The sequence below is a fragment of the Elephantulus edwardii genome, unplaced genomic scaffold, assembly GCF_000299155.1.
Source record: "Elephantulus edwardii isolate Elephantulus edwardi_28Jun2011 unplaced genomic scaffold, EleEdw1.0 scaffold00032, whole genome shotgun sequence".
Classification (NCBI taxonomy): domain Eukaryota; kingdom Metazoa; phylum Chordata; class Mammalia; order Macroscelidea; family Macroscelididae; genus Elephantulus; species Elephantulus edwardii.
In genome coordinates this window covers 4,489,349-4,506,267 of record NW_006399782.1, presented here as the reverse complement: position 1 = coordinate 4,506,267, position 16,919 = coordinate 4,489,349, and the positions used below count along the sequence as shown (strand labels likewise).

General features: G+C 44.5%; 1 protein-coding gene across 1 annotated transcript in view; it reads right to left on the bottom strand.

The window, feature by feature from the left end:
- Window positions 1-16,336, bottom strand: part of SLC12A8 (solute carrier family 12, member 8) — a 238,333-nt gene extending 221,997 nt beyond the window's left edge. Inside the window, exon 1 of the mRNA XM_006884300.1 lies at window positions 16,014-16,336. Coding sequence (XP_006884362.1) covers window positions 16,014-16,336 — 323 coding nt within the window. The remainder of the gene's footprint in view (window positions 1-16,013) is intronic.
- Between the last annotated feature and the right edge of the window lie 583 nt (window positions 16,337-16,919).

Here is a 16,919-nt window from a genome sequence, read left to right as displayed (position 1 = left end):
AATTCTATCTATATATATCTATCTCTATCTCTATCTCTTTCTCTCTCTATCTCTCTCTGTCTCTATCTCTATCTCTACCTCTATCTCTATCTCTATCTATCTATCACGGCTGCTCTGTGGAGGAAAGATGGGCAATCTCCTCCCAAGCAATTTACTGCTTCTGAAAACCTGCTGTAGGGTCAGCTATGGGGGTCATTTCCAACTTAGTGGTTATTGTTGTAACCCTGCTCTATCCCATGCTAATCTTACTGTCTCCAACACACCTACCCCCACTACCGCAGTCACTGAATCAATCCATCTCGTCGAGGTTCTTCCCCTCCTGCACTGTCCCTCCACCCTCCCAAGCATCATGTCCCTCTCCAAGGACTGGTCCCACCTTGCAACATGTCCAAAATATGTCAGACAAAGCTTCAGAATCCTTGCCTCCAAGGAGCAGCCTGGGTCCACCTTCTCCAGGATCGACTTGTTTGTTCTCCTAGCAGTCCACAGTATATGCAATATTCTTCTCCAGTACCAAAGCTCAAAGGAATCAACTCTTCTTCTACCATCCCTAGTCACTGTCCAGCTTTTTGATGCATAGCAAGTACTTGCAAAGACCACGGCCTGTATCAAACTTAGTGGTACACAATAATAATATCAGTACACACACACACACACACACACACACACACACACACACATCTGGTGGCTTAGTGGTAAGGAGTTGTGCTGCAAGTGTTATAAAGGTATATGGTTCAAATCAACCAGCTGCTGGGTGGGAGAAAGATGGGCTATCTCTTCTCACACAATTTACTGCCTCAGAAAACCTGCTGGAGGGCCAGTGATGGTACCTAACAATTATTGGCTGTCAGGGACTTCTCCAGCATACTGAAGAGCAATTATATCAGTCTGGAGACTAAGGTATGCCTGATCTAGGCTATGATCTTTGCAATTGCTTGCTATGTGACAGAGAGCTGGACAATGACTAGGGATGACAGAGGAAGAATTGATGCCTTTGAGCTGTGGTGCTGGGAGAAGAGTGTTGACTATATCATGGACTGCCAGAAGAACAAACAGGTTCATCTTAGGGTGAAACCAGCATGCTCCTTGGAGTCAAGGATTCTGAGGCTTTGTCTGACATACTCTGGGTAAGTTGCAAGGAGGGACCAGTCCTTGGAGAGGACGTCATGCTTGGAAGGGTGGAGGGACAGAGAAAGAGAAGAAGAACATTTATGAAATGGATAGATTCAATGACTGGAGTAATGAAGGTAGGTATGTCAGGGACAGTAAAGCTGGCACAGGATAGAGCAGCTTTCAAGGCTATTGTACACAGGGTTGCACATAACAACACAATAAATAAAGATAAAGAGATATATATACATACATATACATACACACAAAGAGGCGGGAGGGGAGAAGGAGGAGGAGGGGAGAGTGAGAAGGTGGCAGGAGAGGGGAGAAAGAGACAGAGAGATAGTGAGAGAGAGACAGAGAGAGAGATTTCTCTGAAGGAAATAACTCATGTTTACAGATTAGCAAATTCCAAGTCTGTGGTTTATAGCTTCAGAGGCTGGATAATCCAGGGTCAGCAGGCAAGACAAGCCAAACTGCTAGCTCACATTCAACCAAAGAAGTCTCAAGCCAAATGCAGGATTGAAATACAGCAAAAAGCCAGTCAGGTCTGCCAGCCTTCCTTATATACTTGATGCAGAGCACCTCCGTTGACATGTCCCCTCAGACTACTGACTAGTCATATAAAATCCGTCAGAAAGCCAAAGCACAGAACCACAGGCAGCTAGGCAGACACACAGCCTTAGCCATTACTGTGACTGGGCAACTTCACAACTTCTTACTGCCTTAAGAGTATCCATCTCACCCATGGATAGGTAAGGAGAAATTGCAGTCTTTGCCACCACTTAATAGATTTTGACTTGCAAAGCAATTCCAAGATACAGCTGTAATGACTAAAGTGTGAGTCTTAGAATTTGAGTAAAATGCCACTAAGTGGTGCTGGGAGTGGTCTGGTGGGATTGAACAATTTGGCCTCCTGTATGAGTGTCTAAAGGTTAGCTAAATTTTCCATTTCTTTTATAATCTTTTTGAACCAAGACATAGTTCTTGAAGAGTTTCAACAGTGATTCTGAGTGACATTAAGTAAATTCTGACTTACAGTATGACCCTGTGTTGCAAGATATAATTGCCTCATAGGATTTTCTTGGCTGCAATCTTTATGGGGACATATCTTTAGATCTTTCTCCTGAAGAGCTGCTGGGTATATTCAAACTGCCAGCCCTTCAGTGAGAAGTTGAGCCATTGTGCTCAACTTGAACCACTGAAGAACCATATATTACCATTGTTTTTAAATATCTATAACAACATATATATAAGAAAAAGAAATACATAAATACACATTTACATATATTTTACATATATATGTGCAAATATATATATATTCATTGACCTTGTTTCTCTAGAAAATCTAACCTAAGAGAGTTAAACATTTGCATTTAGACAGAATGTCACCTATTTTGGGGGCAGAATCACATTTCATTCCAGTTTCTAGGAGACTTTCCTCCAAAACTCCTATACTCCTTACTGTTAAGTGCCACTCTTGACCCAGTTATCATTTTCAGAGCTACCTTTCTAGGCAGAGTAACAAACTAGAAAATGGACAGAGGGGAGAGAGGAAGGAATGTGAGAGCTTGCATGAACTGCCCTGCACATCTCCGTTCCGACATCAAGTTCTGTTGTTCACTTTCATCGGTTCCGTAGGCTCTAGGACTCTTCTGCCACTGACTACAGTTGGTTCAGTGCAGGAACCTGAGGAGGTTTGGCAGTGAAGCAAACATTTAAGTTTCAAGGCCTTCACACATATTGGGTCCCTTCCAACACTTATATCTAACTCTGTATTTGTAATTTATCTTTTTTTTTTCTTTAAGAAAGCCATCTCATACCACTCAGACCCAAAGAAACCTGCGTAAGCTTCTTGCTTTCCAAATCCTTGGTCTGTCTCTTTTAGGGAAAGAGAAAGCAGGAGATCCAGGTCATCAGGACTCCAGGAACACCAGATCTGAACCTTGCTCTTCCACTAACCATCTGACGCCCACTTCCTTGTTTGTAAAAGGAGGGTGCTTGAGGTGGCCATCTGCCCCATGGCTCCTTCTCTTCCTCCTGTGCTTCACGCATTTCGTTCCATATTAACCAAACAATGCTTTTGCCTAGTGTGGGACTGTCAAAGTTTGCTTGGCGTGTTGGCTCTTGATAGATGCTAAAACCATTTTAGAAAATGCATTATGAAGACACAAGTCTGTTTTTAACTGTAAATCACTGGCCAGGAACACAGAAAACAAGGGCAAAACTCCCTAACACCCCTCCCTCCCACAGTGTAACCCAGCACCAAAAGCTCAAAATTGTACTGTAAACTAAACACTAGATAATACCTGAAGCTGTATTATGGAGTATGTTGCCCTGGCTGCAGTCTGGCTTTGTTAATCTCTGCATGTGTCTTTGGTCACATCCTCGGGATCTATGGGTTTGTTTCCAGGCATGCTAAGCAAGGGGACCAGGAGAGAGGACCCCCCCAAAGACTCCCTCACATCGTCTCCTCAGATGTTTGATTCTCTCTCTTTCTTGCCACATGCATCTGAACACAACTGTCCCACAAGTTGACCATGATCTTTTGTATCCTTTCATCCTGACATGGAAACCTAGGCAAGTCATGAATTGAAGAGAAGAAAGGACGAGTAAAGGAGGTGATTAGAAACAAGAAGGCAGGTCACGCTGGGTCCTGAACAGGGAGACAAGGAGCCAGGCCAGACATGGTTCACACCCTAGAACATAGCAGGCCCCACACCTGGACCAGCTCTCCCACCCTTGGCCAGGTGACAGGGTTCTGACTGGCATGCTTCTTTGGGTCTACACTGAGCTTTTTTTTTCCTTCTTGGAATATTCCGCTCAAACAAGTTACACTCAGCCCACAGATCACTTACAGAAGCGGCTTCATGGATCCATCCACCCCACCGCCATCCCCTCTCCCAAGATGTTCAGATTTCCAGAGGAAAGCTGATAGAGAAGGGGGAAAAATCGTTTTTCATCTTGCTACTTTTTATTTTTTGTTTTTATTTCTACAATTTTCTTAACAGACTGATCTCTACAGATTCATTCTCCAAATGTGACAATTTAAAACGAGCAATTTTTACTTCTTTCTTAATCACAAGTATGAATGCATTTACCATGAACTCAGTATACACTTTTCCTTTTTGTCCTATTCACTGTCAGCAATGGGGAAAGGGGAAATTTAAAAATCAGAACTGTGCTTGGATGATGTAGTTTCCCTTTAAGTTTCTTTTATGTGATGTAGTTTCCCTTTAAGTTTCTCTTCAGAGCATCCAACCCTTTGAGAAGGAAGACAAAAGCCTCAGATTTCCTGGAGAGAGTCTTTATTCCACACAAATTGAGAAATTCCTGCTCTATTCTTATTTATTTAAGTAGTTCCAGCAGCAGCAGTAGCAGGAGATCCTGGCAAGAACATATGCCCAATAAATACCTGTTAAGCCAAGCTGAATTCACTCCCTCTCCTCCAAGCTAAGACCATTTGATTCTGCTGGACTGCAGTCCGCACTCAGCAGGTCTTCTTGCTGGCTTTTCCCGTCTTCACGCTACCTGCTTGCTCCTGCCAGCCAATCCTCCTAAAGCACCATGTTTGCTACGTCCTCTCTTGATCACTAACTGGCAGAGACAAGCACTGAATGGAAGCTCTTCTGTTGGATGTTCCCCTTCCTCTGGCACCAGCTCCTCTCTCCCTGTGCTGCCCAATATTTCGCAAAGCCTCATCCACTGGGCTTCAGCCTGAAGCAGTTTTATCAGTCATGGAGCATGCAGTCTATTTAATACTCACCATGTGACAGGCCTGGGGCCAGACCCATCCACAGATGGAGTCTTAGTTTACGCTCATAAAAACCCCAAAGATCAGGTATGCTCACCTCGTCTCACAGTTGGAGAGAATAAGAACTTGGAACCCCTGAATGACTTGCTCAAGGGCATGGCCCAGCCATGAAATTAGTCCGAAATTAGAAACCAGGCTGCCACCTTCAAGTTTACCATAAAACCATGGCACATATTAGCAAAGTGTCTAAGGACAGAGGCTCCTGCAATGAGACTCGGCTCTGTCAGAAGTTCAGTACACCTTAAACCCACAACACATAAAATTCCAGACTCAGCTTACACCTGTTGTTGTTGTGTATCGTGTCACAACATTTTAAAGATGCTATGGGCAATGTATTGAACGAGCCAGAAATATTAAAGGAATGTGTAGAGAATACAGTCACTGTACCAGAAAGAATTGATGCTGAAAAATTTCAGAAAGTACCATATGAACAAGAGCCAATGGTAATGAAGGAGGAAGGAGAGCTGCATTGGAGGCATTGGCAAAAAAATAAGGCCCCAGGAATCAATTGTATACCTTTGACTTGTTTCAATTAACAGATGCAGCCTTGAATATTGCTCACCAGTCTATGCCAGGAAATTTGGAGGACAGGTATCTGGCCAACAGATTGGAAAATGTCCATATTTATTACCATTCCCAAGAAAGGTGATCAAATTGAATATGGAAACTGTCAAATAATATCACTAATATCATATGCAAGCAAAATACTGCTGAAAATCATTTAAAAATGGCATAGACAGGGAAATGGCAGAAGTTCAAGCAGGATTTAGAAAAGGCTGTGGCACTAGGGATCTCATTTCTGATATCAGATGGATACTAGCTGAAAATAAAGAATACCAGAAGACTGCCTATTTATGCTTTATTGATTATGCAAAGGCATTTAACTGTGTGGATCATAACAAACTGTGGCTGACATTGAGAGGAATGGGAATCCCAGACACTTGATCGTGCTAAAGCGAAATCTATGTTTGGACCAGGAGGCCGTCGTCAGAACAGAGCAAGGGAACACTGCGTGGTTTAAAATTGAGAAGGAATGTGTCAGTATTGTATTCTCTTTCCATACCTATTCAATCTGTATGCTGAGCAACTTGTCCTAGAAGCTGAAGAGGAATGTGGCATCAGGATTAGAGACTCATCAGTAACCTGCAGATGACACAACCTTGCTTGGTGAAAGTGAGGACCTGAAGCACTTGTTGCAGAAGATCAAGGAATGCAGCCTTCAGTATGGAGTGTATCTCAATAAAAGAAAACAAAGATTCTTACCACTAGACAGATAGGCAGCATCATGTTGGATGTTGAGGAGATTGAAACTGTCAGCAGCTTCATCTGGCATGGATCCACAATTAAGACCCTTGGTACAAGCAGTCAGAAAATAAGGAGATGCATTGCACTGGGAAAATCTGCAGTTAGGGACCTCTCCAAATTATTGAGTAATGATGTTTGTTTGAGGACTAAGATGCATCTGATTAAGGCCATGGTCTTTCTGAGAGTTGGATAGTGAATAAGGATGACAGAAAAAGAATTGTCGCCTTTGAGCTGTGGTGTTGTAGAAGAGCACTGAACATCCATGGACGGCCAAGAGAACAAACAGATATGTCCTGGAAATGGTGCAGCCTGATTGCTCTTTGGAGGCAAGAATGATGAGACTTCACCTCACATACTTTGGGCATGTTGCTAGGAGGTGCCATTTCTTGGAGAAGGACATTATGTTGTGAAGAGTGAAGGGTCAGAGGAGAGGATGACCCTTAACCAGGTGGATTGACACAATGTCAGCTGCAATGGGCTCTGTGTGTTTGGAAGTGTGAGGATGGTGCAGGATAGAACAGAGTTCAGATCTTTTGTTCATAGGGTCACTATGAGTCATACTTTACTACTCAATGGCACCTAACAACAAGAACAACAACCATCAAGTTGGAATTGACCCATAGCTGACCCTTCAGCAGGTTTTCTGAGGCAGTTAATAACAAGGAAGGAGATTGCCCATCCTCCCATGGAGCAGCTAGTGGCCTCGAACTGTGTGCCTTTGAGATTGCAGTGCAACTTCTTGCCTTTTGGCCACCAGAGTTCACACCTAGACCTGGAAAATACAAGCTCCTCCTCCTCAGAGGATGACTTGCTCAACTTCCAGCCTCCTCCATGTCAATCACATCTCCATTAACAGGCGCTACTCAAAGGCACTGCCTACCCTAGACAACACTAACATCCTACCATTTAAAAAAGAAATAAAACTAAGGTTACAATTCCAACTTGTGACAATCCAGTGAGTGTCAGAAAACTGCATTCCACAGAATTACAGTGGCTGTTTTGGTTGGGTTTTGTTTTGTTTTTTTTTTGTTAGGTCACCAGACACTCAGGTGTCTCTGAGTGAATTTGAACCACTAACCTTTTGATTAACAGTTGAATGTTTAACTGTCTGTACCCCCTAGGGATTCCTACCTGTCTTGATCTCTTTCACCCCTTGACAAGACATCTCAGACTTTCACAATTTAATCCTATGCTCCCCAACTCATCAAAGAACCACAGGCTTTCTGGTCTAGAAGAGCCATTGTTGAATACCTAACCTCCTAAACCATTAATTGAGCACTTACTCTGTGAACATAAAACATTTTAAAATTGTCACAGCTCTTGAACAACACTGATTTTTCTGAAGGATATGGAATGAGTTGAATAAATGAACACCAAATGAATAAGTTCCCAGGAGCACTAAATTCTGAAGGCGGTTCCATTTCATCCCCCAATTCTTTTTCTTTCTCTTCCCTCACCTGCCAGCTGGTTAGTTGTAGATCTGGGATCCAGGCATTCTTTCTGTCCTCCAAAGCTGCTTTCAGGACCCTGATAAGACTTTGTTCCCAAGGTAAGGGTTTATTTAAAAAGAAATTATTGTGTTGTATCATCTATGGATCATGGCTGAAAAGACAGAGTTCATAAGAATGTCTTGTTATGTTTTATCAGTTATGCAAAGGCATTTGTGTAAACCACAAGAAATTTTGGCTAATGTTGAGAAGAACGGGAATCCTAGAACACTTGATTATGCTCATGTGAAACCTATACCTAGACCAAGAAGCTGTTGTCCAAACAGAGCAAAGGAAAACTGCATAGTTCAAAATCAAGAAAGGAGTGAGTCAAGGATGTATCCTTCATACTTTTTTAATTTACAAGCAGAACTATATTTCAGGAGGTTGGACTTGATGAAGAAGAATGTGGCATTAAGATTGGAGGAAAGCTCATCAACCACCTGCATTATGCAGATGATACAACTTTGCTCGTTGAAACTGAGAAAGACTTAAAGCATTTGCTACATAAAGTCAGAGATTGCAACCTTCAGTATGGATTGTATCTCAATATGAAAAAAAACAAAGATCCTCACCACTGGGCCAATAGGCAGTATTGTGATAGATGAAGAAAGGATTGAGGGATTTCATCTTGCTTGGATCTATCTTGCTTGGATCTACAGTCAACACTCAGCACCAGCAGTCAGGAAATCAAAAGATAAGTTGCACTGGGAAAATATGCTGTCAAAGATCTCTCCAGAATGCTAAGGAGTAATGATGTCAGTCTAGAGACTAAGGTGTACCTGATCCAGGCCATGGTCTTCTCAATTGCTTGCTATGAATCTGAGAGCTGGATAATGAATAAAGAGGGCAGAAGAATAATTGATGTCTTTGCACTGTGTTGTGACCAACAGCAGTTTTTCAGAGGCAGTGAATCACACAGGAGGAGACTGCCCCTTCTTCTCCCATGGTGCAGGTGGTGGATTTGAACCACGTGCCTTTGGGGATTGCAGTGCAGCTTTTTACCATTAGGCCATCAGAGCTTGAATAGTGAGGAGTAGTGATATAAGTAGTGCCAGAAGATGGCTAAATAGAGAGAGCCTCTCGAATGCTCTTGTTTAACCAGCATGGTGTTTGTCACAGAGAAGGGGCACACCTTCATTTGGCCACAAGTACCAGCAATCCCAAACAGCAAGTAATTTCAAAATTATGTTATCTGTCTGAACTTTGACAGAATTCTCTTTATCTCTTTTTTTGTTTTGTTTTAATTCTCTCTCTCTCTCTCTCTCCCTCTCTCTCTTTGTGTGTGTGTGTGTGTGTGTGTGTGTTAGTTACAGTTAATTAATTAATAGGATCCTAGTAGCCATATTCTTTGTGGCTTCCCCACAACAGTGGTAGGGCCTATGCTAATAAGGTACTTGTGTTCCATCAAAGAACTTGGATAGCTTGCTAATAATGCAAATGAGGTGCTCAAACCCCTTGTGGCAGTGGGATCATACAAATAAAGTGTAAAGAATCTTTAGGAGGGAATTGGTCAGTTCTGTCATCTTGCTAAGCTTAAAGAGAGCCAATTCCAGAAGCAGTGAGGGAACCTCAGAATGATCAGAAGATCCAGGAGTGAAGCATATGCTTTGAACCCAGGGTCCCTGTGCTGAGAATTGCCTCTACTCAGGAGCCAGAGAAAGCACTAACACTAGAGACAGTGGAAAAGGGTGAAGAGTAGTGACCGAGAAATGGTAGAAGCACAACCAGGATGTCAGTGCAAGGCGGTACAGCGAGCTTTCTGGCTCATGGGCAACATACAGTGGGTCTGTTGACTCATGAAGGGAACAAGCTGACTGCCTTCCGTTAAGGTCTTACTGGTGAAGTGGGATGCCTCCATGCACGTACTAGAAGAGCTAAAGAGGTTTGTAACACCTGCCTGAGCAGGACGGAGGCCAGAGGACCGAGATGCTGAGAAAGAGGCTGCCTGTGGGCACAGCTGGAAGTGGTCCTGACTGACAAACAGTATCCTGAGTCATTCCTGATCCTGAATTGTAATCTGTTAATTCCCCAATCAGTCTCATAGTTCTAAGTATTGTCTGTGAGTTCTGTATGGTTATTGCCAGGAATTCTACAACCCAGTGAAGAAGTATATACATAGTACTGTGGGCGGAACTGCAGTTGTTGCATCTCGAAGGAATCAACTTCAGCTGATGTAGATCTTGATATCATCTCCTCCCTCTTGTGAAGTTAAATAAGGTCTGGCACCATTGCACCATTTTTATATAGCCTTATTTGCTTAAAAAAACAAAACAAAACCAACACAACACCCCAACATTACTATTATGAGAGTCCCCAAACATAGACATCACCATATGATGAACCTTCATATACATGAATCACAAGGCTTCAACAACTATAAACATGTTGCCAAGGTTTTTTATCTATCCCACCTACAAAACCTCCACCCCCACCTCCCCTGGAATATTTCAGAGAAACTCTAGACACAATGTCTTGCTCTTGTTTTACCTTCAAACACTTTAAAATATATTAGTTCTTGTTAGGTGCTGCCCAGTCAGTTTCCACTTATAGCCATTATTTATACAACGCACTGAAGTGGCCTGATCTATGCCAGGCTCACAGTCGCCTCTGTGCTTAAGCCTGTAGTTGGAGCCACCGTATTAACTCATCCGACCGAGAATATAGTTACAAATAAAGGACATTCTCTTACAGCACTCTAATACCATTATCATGCCTAACAAAATAACAATAATTACTGAATATCATATGTAATCTGTTTATTTCCCAATTGCTTAAAAACTGTTTAATCTTTTTATAGTTTCTTGAATCAGAAAATAATAGGATCCAATCACTATATGTAGTTATGTCTTATCTCTTTTAATCTAAAACAGATCCCCTGTCAGCACAACCCCTTCCCCACCACCACCACCACACACACACACACCCCCTACTTTCTTCCATGCCATTGATTTGCTGAATGCATCAGGTCATTTGTCTTGTAAAGCGTCCTGGGTTCTTGTTTTGGTCAGTTATGTCTTCTGTACAGGAGACTTCTGCCCAGATGTCCCGACTTCTGTTGACCCAGGCATGAAACACAGCTAGGCCTTCAGAACATTGGCATCATGGCCCCGGGGGCTAAATACATATCCTCTATCTTATGGTTTTTATTGTTGAATGTTAACTATTGATGAAGTATAATATTAAGTATGTGATAACTTACCTCTTTTGGTCTTCCTAAACCCCTAATGCAGGTTTCATTTTTATACCCATTTTATAGGTGATAAAAGAAAAACCCTATAAGTGAGGCTTGTCAAGGTTAAATAACTTGCCCAAGGTCATAAAATACTGGACACAGTCAACATACATACACTATGGGCTTAAAGCCCCTTCTCAACTGGCTCATTTATTACTGGCCAATCTTTCCTTTCTCTCTCTCTCTCTCTTTCCTTTCCTTCCTCCCTCCCCTTCACTACCTCACACACTCATACACAGCTACCCATCTGGTCTTGTTTAAAGCCATGTCAAGAACGCAATCATCTATTTCTCCACCTAACTCCAAAGAGCAATTAGTGGATTTGAACCACCTGGCTCCGAGTTGGCAGTGTAATTCCTTACCACTAAGCCACCAGAGTTCTCTAATGAAACACATTAGCCACCCTAATCTATCCCACACAAGTTCTTGATTTGGGTGGCTTTGCTCAGACCACTAGCTGTTGTTGTTGTCATCATTATTGTTAAGTATCGTCGACTCTGACCCACAGCTAAACCTCTAGTGAGTTTTCAGAGGTAGTAAATTGCATGGGAGGAGAGTGCCCCTCTTTCTCCAGTGGAGCAGCAAGTGGATTTGAACCATGTGCCTTTGGGAAGGCTTCACACCTCCTCACCACTAAACCACCAGAGCTCCCTCAGAGCAGAAGGCAAGTAACTGAAAGGGTAAAGTGATGCACTTTAGCATCAAAGACATCTGGTATGTATTCACTATTTCTTGAATGAATGATAAAATAAATTTTAAAAACAAAAACATAAAAACATCTACCTCAAAAAAGCTGCTGTGAAGAATAAACAAGGTAATGTATATTTAGTGCTCCACACATTCAAACGAAAGCCTGACGTCATTAAGTCTGAATTATGACAACGCCAAGTGTGGTAGGACAGAGCTGTGTTCCATAATGTGTCCAGTGGGTGGTCTTTCAGTAGTGAGTTCCCAGGCCTTTCTGACAACACATGCTTAGGTAGCGCGGCAATTTGCACCACCCCAGGCCTCCCAGCATAGACGCGCCCTCAGATTGGTATATCGTCCCTCTCAGCCTCAGACGTGGGTCCCAATTTTACCATACGTTTCCTTCCTACCAATACATCAAGACCTAAAGCGAATTAATTACAACTCTCTAATCCCTAACTGCGGGAGAAGCCTGGACAATCTCCTCCCGTGTGATTAACTGCCTTTGAAAACCCACCGGAAGGTCAGCCACGAGCTGGTTCCAATCCGACAGTACACAACAACAACAAGCCCTAATCAAGCCTGTTCAATATAGGAGAACTCACATTGATTAAGCATCATCTGTATGTCAGGCACAATGCCAAATATTGTTGTTGTTGTTGTTGTTATGTACCATCTAGTTGACTATGACTCATATCAATCTATAAATAATGGATATGAACCCTGCCCTGTCCTGTGCCCCCTCATCATCTCTGATATACTTGAGCCCACTGTAGCAGTCACTGTTGAACATCCTGTTGAACATCTTCCTCTCTTATGCTGATCCGCCACCTTTCCAAGCATGATATGACGTCTTTGTCCAAGGACTGGCCGTTCCTAACAGCATCTCCAAAGAATGTGAGAGGAAGCTTCAGTATCCTTGCCTCCAAGGAGCACTCTGCCCTTTCTCCAAGACACACTTGTTTGTCTGTTTGATAGCCCAGGGGACAGTCAGTACTCTACTTCAACATCACAACTCAAGGCCTCGATTCTTCTGACATCCTTAGTCATTGCCCAACTTTCAGATGCACAGCAAGTAGTTTAAAAGACCAGGGCTTGGATCAGGTGCACCTTAGTCTTTAAAAAGATATTGTTGCTGCCCAGCACTTTGCAGATATCCTTTGCAGACTTTCCCAATGTAATGCATTTCTGATTTCTTGGCTTGTGGTGCCAAAGATGTTGGATCCAAGTATGATGAAATTGTTGACAAGTTAAATATTTTCTCCATCTATCAGGATGTTGCCTATTGACTTAGAGTGTACTTTCAGGGATGACAGATATAGAAGATATAAAAATGAGCAAGACATACCTTTGAACTTAAGGAGTTTATAGCCTGAAGGGAGCTAACAGCCAATATCAACACTACACAGTAAATGCAGTGATAGAGGTAAGTGCATGAAGAATACAGAGAAAAGGACAGAGCAAGAAAGTAAGAAACGAGTGAGATTACAGAAGATCTTAGGAGCCAAGATTAAGAGTCTGAACTGAATTCTGCAACAGTGAGAAGCTATTAAGTATAGTGTGATAAAGTAAGTTAGGAAGATGACACACCAGGGGGAGGAAAGAAGGAATGGTAGGTTTCAAATATTCAAACACAGGGTAAACAGCACAGATTTTGACATTTGATTGGACATTGAGGAAGAGGGAGGGAACAGCCATTACATTTTATCAGCTCCCTGAAAGTGGTTCTTTCTCCTCTTGGGGGACTCATTCGCACTGTGATAGTACTGTGCCTCTTTACAAAGCATAAAAGAAGTTCAAGGGACAGGAAAAACTTCAGGGTGAATAATCCATGGTACACTCTGGGTTGGACTGTCTTCTCTGAGTAAGTTTTTTTATTTCTTCAGGAGTCAGTTCCCTCTTCCTGAGGAGTCACTTCAATTCCATACCTACATGTTGGATATTTACTGTAATTCACAGCCCACATCAAGGAGCTCTGGTGGCCTAGTGGTAAGGAATGGTGCTGCCAACCCAAAAGCATGTGGTTCAGATCCCCAAGCTGCCCCACAGGAGAAAGATGGACAATCTCCTCCCATGCAATTTACTGCCTCTGGAAACTCACTGAAGGGTCAGCTCTGAGTCAGTTCTGACTCAACAGTACATAACATCCCAGAGGAGCTCTGATGACTTAGTGGTAAGAAGGTCTCTGCCAACTCAAACCCACCAGCTGCTCCTTAGCAGAAAGATGAGCACTCTCCTCCCACGCAATTTGCAGCCTCTGAAAACTTGAAGTGTTAGCTATGAGTTGGCACATTAAACGACAATAATGACCCACAGGACGCTAACAAAGGAAAAAACAAACAACTACCTGTGGACATCAAGGAAATCCAGCAGAACCTAGCTAGCTAGCTTCAGTACGTATGAGTTTTTCAGAATTAAATTTAACTTTGTATATTTATTTGATATACATAATATACATATATATTATACATGTACATATCAATCACTTGCTATGCATCAGAGAGTTGGACAATGATCAAGGAGGATAGAAGGAGAATTGATGCCTTTGAGCTGTGGTGCTGGAGAAGAGTATTGAGAATACCATGGACTGCTAGGAAAACAAACAGATTTGTCCTGGAAAGGGTTTAAACCGGGTGGCTCCTTGGAGGCAAGGATTCTGAGGCTCCGTCTAACATATTTTGGACATGTTGTGAGGAGAGAACGGTCCTTAGAGAGGGACATCATGCTTGGGAGGGTGGAGGGACAGCGCAGGAGAGGAAGGCCCTCTATGAGGTGGATTGATTCAGTGACTGGGATAATTGGGATGGGAGTGTCAGAGACAGTGCGATTGGCACAGGACAGAGCGGAGTTTAGGGCTGTTGTACATAGGGTCACTATGAGTCGCAAGCGACTCGGCGGCACATAACAACAACAACAACATATTTATTTGATTCAATATTCAAAGTTTGCATTACCCTGGCTTCCTATGAGAGTCAAGAGGTGTCTAGAGTTAAAATCCAAGTCCAACAATGTGAAAGAAAATTTCTTGCACACAGATGGTTGTTATCTATAAAATTTCTATAATTGAAATGAAATCCAAAAGCAACTTCTGAAGTAATTCCTTCTTAAACAGTGCAGTGAAAGGTCTCCAGTCAGCTCTCTGTCCCATCAGCAAACAGGCCCCATCCCACCCCTCCCTACCTGCTGGGCTTCTTCATGGAAGAGTTCCTGCACCTGAGACGTCTGTGCCATTCTCCCGGAATGGGGGTCCTGGTGATCTGGGCAAGGAGGCTCGCCTGAAAGGTAAATACCATCCTGGGTCATCTCCTCCCTCCCTCTCATGGTGTCCCATCCTTCTTCTATCCCAGAAATGCCCAAGGTCAGGAAAGGGTCTTTTCTGCCTCGTGGGAACCTGCCTTTTAGCCTCTTCCACACTCAGCTTGATCCCATGCATCCTTGAGAGTTAGCTGAGCTCTGCTCTTGCCCCCTGAAAGCTACAGCCTCTGACTTGCCTGATCTCCTTCAGTGGGCAGTGTGTGGACTGCTCAGGTGCCCAGTTTGCGCAGCCCTTGAAGACACAGTTTGACACTCCTGTCCCATCTTTATTCAAGACTAAGGGTACTACAGCTCACTCCTTGAAGGTAGAACTGAGTCTTATTCTCCTGTCTTGCAGGACCTATAACTGGTTGGAGGTGGTGAGTGAATGAAGATTGGCCCCAGAACATACTGGGAGACAGAGTACTAGAACCTTGTCTTGGACAGAAAGGGGCAGGGGAAGGGAGAGACTGAGTGAGAAAAAGGATATTGAGGCATCATTATTATGGCTCAGCTCTCATTCCATTAGGAAGGTCCTCTCTCCACAGGAGGACAGGGACCCAGTATCTTGCTCTGTATCTCCAATGCCTAGCACAAAGTTGGAGCATAAACAGAGAAGGAGGGAAAGGGAGAAATGAGAGGGCGAGAGGGCAGGGCTTGTCCTATAAAAATGTGGCCAATGAATAAAATAGCAGCTAGTAATAGAAAAGGAAGGCAGAATTCAAGTGGGCTGGGGACATTTGTTGACAGACTGTGGGGGAACTGGGCTGTGGCCAAGAATTGTAAGGGTGCTGGGGGAGCGAGAGGGACCTGGGGCCAGGTCGAAGCGCGCTGGCGCCAGCTGCCCGCACACACAGGTCCAGCCTCGCCCTCAGGTATCGAGGTTAGGTACCGAGAGAACAGAGGGCGTCAGAGAATACACCCACCCTTCCCAGCCTCTGAGACGTGCGCGCTGGTCAGTGCCCTATGCCCTGACACTTCAGCCAGCTGGGCCCTGAGGACATGCCAGCTTTTGCACTAGCACCAGCCTCAGGATTCCGACGGCTCCCTCCTGGCCACCGTGCAGGGTCGGAGCACCTACCCTAGCACGAGCCTCAGGGTTCTAGCGGCTCTCCCTCCCGGCCGCCGCTGCGGTGTGGTGTTGGGGGAAACCGCACCTGCATAAGCGCCAACTGCAGGATTCCAAGGCTCTCCCTCCCGGCGGCAATGTGGAATGGTGGGAATCCACGCCGCACTACTAAGAGCCTCAGGATTCCAGCGGCTCTCCCTCCTGGCCTTAGTTCTGCGGGGTAGGGGACGCTCCATATCAAGTTCTCTGTGACCCCAGGGACAACAAAGGGCCTTCCTCTGGACCAGACACCGAAGCTTGAGTGTGTCCAAGTGCCCGTGTGCAGACACGGCCATGCACAAGTGCGCCGGGTGAGGAGGAGGGGGTGAGGCTCTGCTTGAGCCCCAGAATGTAAAGACCTTGGAGAGAGAGACAGAGAGAGAGAGAGCAGCTCTTCACCCCACCTACCCCTTTTCACCTCAGCCTCCGGTCCTCTCAAACCCAGCCAGCCCAGCCCGCCTTCACCTGCACCCGGGCGGGAATGGCAGTGCCGGCCCCGCCCCGCCTCCACGTGGCCGCACGCGTTCCAGCTGTTCCGCGGGTTCCCGCCTGGTCGCTGGCTTGGATCCCGGGCGGCCAGCCAGAGCACCCCAGCACGCCAGCGGCGCTTACTCTCCCAGACCCTCGAAGCCAAGGGGCAAGGAGGGGCGGTAAAGACTTCCACTCCCCAAAGGACTGGTTTGCACACCTTGGGCTGAGAGGGAGAGGGGTCTACACTCTTAGATGACACTGACAAGCCCAGAAAGAGAGGAAAGGAATCTTAAGAAGGTTGGGTCCCCCAGGCCATGGAGTACACTTGATCGGCATTGCCTCTACCCGCCTTCCCCAGGTGCTAGATCAGGGGCACACTGATCCTACCCACTGCATTTCTCTGTAAGG